At 44.7% G+C, this 6,891-nt stretch overlaps 1 protein-coding gene across 1 annotated transcript; it reads right to left on the bottom strand.

Annotated features, from left to right (window-relative positions):
- Window positions 1-2,290: 2,290 nt before the first annotated feature.
- LOC108784731 (E3 ubiquitin/ISG15 ligase TRIM25-like) lies at window positions 2,291-3,859 on the bottom strand. Its single transcript, XM_018553614.1, has one exon. The coding sequence runs from the start codon at window positions 3,857-3,859 to the stop codon at window positions 2,291-2,293; it is 1,569 nt and encodes a 522-aa protein (XP_018409116.1).
- Window positions 3,860-6,891: the final 3,032 nt, after the last annotated feature.

The raw sequence follows: 6,891 nt of genomic DNA, 5'->3' as shown, positions 1-6,891 counted from the left end.
TATATAGATAACGTTTGATATACAGAAAGTAAGGCACAGTGGCAAACGTTCTCTCATTACAAAGTGCCGTACGTTTTGGGACTATGAGAATAACTGTTGCCAACAGTCTGAGAGACCTGATTTCTCGATGCTTTGAAAACATTCCCAAAAGTGCATCTCAAATGAGGTGGGAACTGTGCTTAATAAAAATCAAATATCTGCAACATATTGGTACAAAAGAGAGAATAAAAAAGGTAAAAATGAACTCCTGAAATGAATAAGATTAACCCTCGCAGTGGGGCTACCTCCTCACTGCAAACATGTCTAGGGACTCAATATAGCAGATACACTCACCTGATCGTCAGTCCTGTGGCGGCGACTGATCATCTCTCTCCTTCTCCACTCCAGGTGTGGTATGTCCCTCAGCATCCTCACGTCTAAGGGACCTGCATTAGATGTGAAGACATCATGGGTTCTTTAGACCGCTGAAGCCTGGAAGAAAAGAGGCTACAGAGACCAGTCTAGCAGCAAGGCAGGATCAGGTGAGTATATCCGCTTTATTTGAGTCACCTAGGCCAAAACAAGCACTGAAGCCTTGCAGTGGGGTGGGGAGGGGGGTAGCCCCACTGCAAGGGTTAATTTTAATAAATCCTGAAGTTCCTTTTTAAAGAAGTCTAAGGGGGTTGTTCACAAAGCAGCCGAAAGATATAGCCGTAGCTTCGGGAACCGAAGGGCTGCTGTACAAGCTATTTACAATAGCCCGTACAGCAGCCGAGCATATGAGCAGCCGAGAACGCATATGCTTCGGCTCGGCTGAGCCGAAGTCACAGCTGAAGTGGGGAGAACAGTCTGCGGAAACAGACCGTTCTCACCGCACTAATGTGAACACATTGTTTTTTTAAAAACGGCGCGGTCACCCTCTCGATTCATACCAGGCCCTTGAGGTCTGGTAGGGAAGTTAGGAGGGACCCCAAGTTAATGTTTTGTTTTTTTAAAGTGTGTGGGGGGGGGGGAAGTTGGGTCCCCTTTAAAATACCCAACCAGACCCTTAATCCGGGTACAGGCCTGGCAGGGCAGGCAAGGGCCACCCCCCTCCCTGCACCTTACATTGGGAGAGTGCTCAAAAATTAAAAGAGAGAAATAAAAATCCCATGGCAGGTAAAGCAACTTTCATGCATTTCATCTGTGTATTGTGCTGTTTGCCTGGATTTCAGATTTAATATTCTAAATTTGTGCAACAGGAATCACCCTATTTTCTTATAGACGTAATTACCGTATATACTCGAGTATAAGCCGTCCCGAATATAAGCCGAGGGTGGGAAATGAGGCAGCTACTGGTAGATAGATACCAATAAAATTACATTAATATTTATTTAAAAGAAAAATAACCTAGCTCTGTAAGTGGAAAAGGGGGTACAGGGCTACATATCATGTACTACGGATCATTTAACCCATTCATGTTAGCAGAGGATCATTGTAAATGTATTGTCTGCACTGTATTAGCAGTATATACTCCATATAGAGTATATACTGCTAATACAGTGCAGACAATACATTTACAATGATCCTCTGCTAACATGAATGGGTTAAATGATCCATAGTACAGGGCTACATATCATGTACTACGGATCATTTAACCCATTCATGTTAGCAGAGGATCATTGTAAATGTATTGTCTGCACTGTATTAGCAGTATATACTCCATATAGAGTATATACTGCTAATACAGTGCAGACAATACATTTACAATTATACTAACCTGAATGGATTAAATGATCTGTATGTAGCCCTGTACCCCCTTTTCCACTTACAGAGCTAGGTTATTTTTCTTTTAAATAAATATTAATGTAATTTTATTGGTATCTATCTACCAGTAGCTGCCTCATTTCCCACCCTCGGCTTATATTCGGGCCGGCTTATACTCGAGTCAGCGCCAGGTGTCATCTTACTTACCTCGCCGAGCGTCGCGTCACTGCTGCTCCGGTGGGCGGCGCTCCGAGCGGGGTCATCTGGCAGTCTCCGGGTCCTAATTTAGGTGGCCGGAGACTGCCAGATGACCCCGCTCGGAGCGCCGCCCACCGGAGCAGCAGTGACGCGACGCTCGGCGAGGTAAGTAAGATGACACCTGGCGCTGACTCGAGTATAAGCCGAGGGGGGCACTTTTCACCCAAAAAAATGGGCTGAAAATCTCGGCTTATACTCGAGTATATACGGTAAGACATTTTTAATCAGTAAACACAAACTGTTTTTAGATACATCTTGACAAGGTTAACCCTTTCAACACCATTTAACCATCTATTATTTATTGTCCCTAAATTATAATTCTTATCCATCTACTGTCATATACACACAAAGCTATGTGAAGGGAATCAGTGAAGGTGGCAGTGAAGGTGTGTATATGTCTGATCTGGTCACTTAGCTCATAAAAGGACAGATGCCCAGCCACATAATCTAGATACACTCGGAATCTTTGTCCCTGGCCGAAATTTCCAAGGAGAGAGATTTCCTTATCATTATGTCTCACTTTATAAGTGTAGCCTGCTTTATGTAAACCCCAAGATTTATTGTTGGAACCAATCCATGATTTTGACCCCTCTCGGGCTATACTGCTATAGGACATCCCTATAATCCAGTAGTTTGACCTCTCAGTGTCAACATCCCAATAACATTGTCCCCCAAAACTCTCTAAACTCAAGACCTGAGCATTGTGCTTGAACCTCTGTGGGCTTTCATAGCAATGGTTGTCCTGGTTGTTCTTGCAAGCGGATTTGTAGTCGTTTGATAACAATACGTTGTTAGACGCTGTATTTGCATCCAGTGTTATATTGGTTATTTCATGTATCTGAAGATGTTTCTTCATATCATTCAGAATATTGCAGAATCCTATGTGTAAATGTTCTGAAACCAGGCCCTCATCTAATTTTCCAGCAGAATAAACTTGATCATCTGTTATATTGTCCTCATGTTTTTCTACCTCATCCATGTCGGTTTCACATGCTTGTAGGACACTTAAGGGATCAGTCATTTCACACAGCTCCTCGGTGTCAGCGATCTCCTTTGCAAGGTCTTCCCGGTCTTCTTCCAGCTTCTGGATCAAATCACTAACTGACTTTAATGCATTTTCTTCCTGTGTTGAGATCTGACTCATGGCTTTCTTCTCTAACTCATCCAACTGTTCCCTGATGTTTTTCAGCAGGGCGGCAACTTTCTCTTTCATGTTAGCTGCAGTTTCCGGCACCGTTGTCTTGGTCTTCTGTAGAGTTTGCAGCCTCCCCTCAGTTTTCGTCTTGCTTGAGGTCAGTTGCTCCAGGACTTCCTTCAAGGTCTCTTTCATTTTAACAGCAGCCTCTGGCAGAATCTCTACTGGGTGGCCTTTGTGGTCTCCAACCAAGGAGCAAGACACGCAAATGCAGACATTATCATCAGAGCAGAAATATTTAAGGATCTCATTATGGACAGAACATTTTTTGCTCTCCAAGGAGGTAGTGGGGTCTGTTAAGATGTGTTCTGCTGACTTGCTGTGGACCCTCACATGATTATCGCACAGTGAAGCTTCACAAAGCACACAGGTTTTAACAGCCGGTACTTGAGAATGAATACAATAATTGCAGAGGATCCCAGTCTGCTCTTGCTTCGGCTGAGTAGAGAGTAAGTGATCTGCTATATGACGGAGAGAGATGTTTTCCTGCACTGACGGTTCTTCTTGAAATCTTTTTCTGCATCTTGGACATTTGTAAACTCCAGAAGGCTTTTGGGTTTCCAAGACACTCGTGATACAGACCCGACAGAAGCTGTGTCCACATCTCAGCGCTACGGGATCTCTGTAAATGTTCAAACAGATGCAGCAATTCAGCTGGTCTAGCAGTGCAGAAGTATCCATGGTTGAAAGCGGTGATGTGGAACTCTCAGTGAAAATGCCACCTTTTATCTTTTGTACAGGGTGTGTATTAATAACCATAAAAATGGACTTGTAAACTTTGTGTGCGAGTTATAGATTAACCATATAATGCTGGAACTATAGGATAAACAGAAATACACAAGGCATAACAAACATTTTACGGTCTTGGGATGCATACTCTGGGTTGCTACACTGTCAGTGAACATGCCTCTTTTTATATTTTGGTACTGAAAAGAAGTGGAATAAAAGAGCCTGACCGACAAGGTTTATCCTATTGGTTTATCCTATCTCGCTGCTAAAGAGCTCTGTGCATTCCCACACTGGACAAAATGATATCCAATTTCAAGCCATCACAGTCCTGACATGGCTGGATCTGCATAGAAGTGATCTCGACGAGATCACTTGTACAAAACAAGGCTAAATGTATAAAACAAATACCCACCCGGCGCCCGGAAACTTTATGTCCCAGGCATCGAGAGATAGAAATCCCACACCCCTGCTGCCCCTCTACTCCGTGCTGCACTGAGGCTGGGCCTCTGTTGGCCTTGTGGGAAATACGGCCGAGTCCTGATGCATGCTCTTCCTTAGTAAGCCCTGATGAAAGGGGTTGTTTGTATGAGATTCCGAAATGCATTGCATATTTATATACTACAGCAAAACGTTTCCCAGCACACTCACCAGCCAGCATGCAAAAAAAACCTGTCTCACCGCTAAGGTTAAAAACAGAGGTTTAGATACACGTCTTCTGCAGAAAATGTGAAAGCCGCACCGCCTCGCCAGGCACCTCCATATAGTGCGGTCCTAACTCTAAACTATGAGAGTCTCCATCTTGGAGTACATGTGGCAAAAGATAAAATTGGGTGCAGGTTTGTCAGGAGGAAGCCCAACCTCCTTAAAGGCACAGGAACACACAAGGGACCCCGCACATCACAACATGTGCACCTTGCTTAGAGCTGGTTACAAATTGATGAGTGCGTTTGGCATTTGTTTTGCATATTTATATACTGTCCCCTCAACTCTACATTGAATAAAGATGAATCAGGACTATTAAACGCAGTGTGGCGCTTCAATTCACAATCCTGCCTTTTTTATATTTTGTACAGGGCGCGTACCATGAAGATGGACTTTTGAACTATGAACGTGAGCTATTGATTAACCATATAGTCCTTGAGCTACACGATAAACAGAAACACACAAAGCAGATTAAAATGTGCTTGTCTTGGAAGGTATTTGCTGGGTTGTTTCACCAGTTACCACCAATGTATTGTGACAAACTGCCCCTTTGGGTCCAGAGGAGTGTCATGTGTTTTATGGGATAATCTGGTGGTAATTGTAAGGGTTGTTTAGCAGTATTCTTCTCTGGGATGAGCAGTGTAATGGCATGTAAAGATGGCCAAACACTGACCAAATGTCAGCCAAGTCCTGCTGATTCAGCTAAAATTCAACCAGTGTGTTGCCCTGTTGGGACCTCCCCATCTGACATACTGTAAGTAGGTTGTTGAAAAATTCCAAAATCCAAACACTTTCAGCCAAACAGTGGGCACAGCCAATTAGCAGCTGTCAAAATACAATAGCCCTTTGGGAGGGTTCCTTCACCCACACTGTTAGCAATAATGGGTGAATTGAGAGTTTCAAGAGTGAAACTGTATGCAGGTTGTACCATAATAGACCAGTACTGTGTCACAGCCAGAAAGGAGGCTCAATGTTTTGTTGTGTACTGGATTGTGAAGGAATCTTTATTTTATTTTTAATGCAACACTGACAAACAAGCATGGGCAGGAAGCCCTTAAACGCACTTTGAAGTCTAAGCTACCTCTCTGCAAACCACACATTTGAAGCTGACCACGACAATTGGTGGAGATATGCAAAGGGAAAAAGTCGATCCCCCCCCCTAAAAAACTAGTCATGAACCATGGTGTGTACATGTTGCTGAAGTGCCATTGAGCTAAGAACTGTGAAGTGTGTGTCAGCAGTAATTTAAAGGGACAGTGCACCATTTTGCTGAATCTGTAAAAACCACATCTTGTATTCTGGAGAAAAACTTAATGGCCACCTTGCTTGCTGAAAGCAGACTGTGTTGTTGAAGGTGCCGCCTATACCACCTAAAGGCACGGTACACTGCACTGCCATGTACATATGGAGGCAGGGCCGGATTTACTCTCTCTGCTGCCCCAAGGCCAGGTTCCTCAATGCGCCCCCCTCCTACCAAACCACCACCCCCCATGGAGAATGGCAGGCCTGCAGGCTGCATACAAGTGATCTCGGCGACATCGCCGAGATCACATGTTCAAAACAAGCGGCGGCTTCCCCGCTGTACATTTAACTCTGCTTGCCCAAAGCAGGGCTAAATTTAGAAACCAACTACCTGCCCTGCGCCCGGAACTGCATGTCTCGGGCATCGGGAGATAGGAATTCCACACCCCTGCTGCCCCTCTACTCCCTGCTGCCCCAAGGCCGGGCACAATGAAGCTTCACAATGCACACAGGTTTTAACAGCCGGTACTTGAGAGTGAATACAATAATTGCAGAGGAACCCAGTCTGCTCTTGCTTCGGCTGAGTAGACAGGAAGTGTTCTGCTATATGACGGAGAGAGATGTTTTCCTGCACTGACGGTTCTTCTTGAAATTTTTTTCTACATTCGGGACATTTGTAAACTCCAGAAGGCTTTTGGGTTTCCAAGACACTCGCGATACAGACCCGGCAGAAGCTGTGTCCACATCTCAGCGCTACGGGATCTCTGTAAATGTTCAAACAGATGCAGCAATTCAGCTGGTCTAGCAGTGCAGAAGTATCCATGGTTAAAAGCAGTGATGTGCAGGGGGGCGTGTCTGCGTCATGATGACGGGTGGACCGGTCTAAGATTGCTCCATACAGGCTCCTTCCATGAAAGGTCTCAGACTGAAACGAACCGTCGTGTCCGTCCCCTCATCTCTGAGATTACAACTTGGCGTCTCTCCTTCCTCTTTGTGTGAGCCTATGCTGATAGTGAGTCTCAGCCTACAGCAGTAAGTCG

Source organism: Nanorana parkeri, unplaced genomic scaffold, assembly GCF_000935625.1.
Source record: "Nanorana parkeri isolate BGI_ZX_2015 unplaced genomic scaffold, ASM93562v1 scaffold126, whole genome shotgun sequence".
Classification (NCBI taxonomy): Eukaryota; Metazoa; Chordata; class Amphibia; order Anura; family Dicroglossidae; genus Nanorana; species Nanorana parkeri.
Note: the sequence above shows the minus strand (reverse complement) of the source record. Positions and strands in the feature narration are given on the sequence as shown.

Excerpts from the sequence above, each read along its gene's own strand:
- LOC108784731 (XM_018553614.1), bottom strand. The coding sequence starts at position 3,859 with ATGGATACTTCTGCACTGCTAGACCAGCTGAATTGCTGCATCTGTTTG.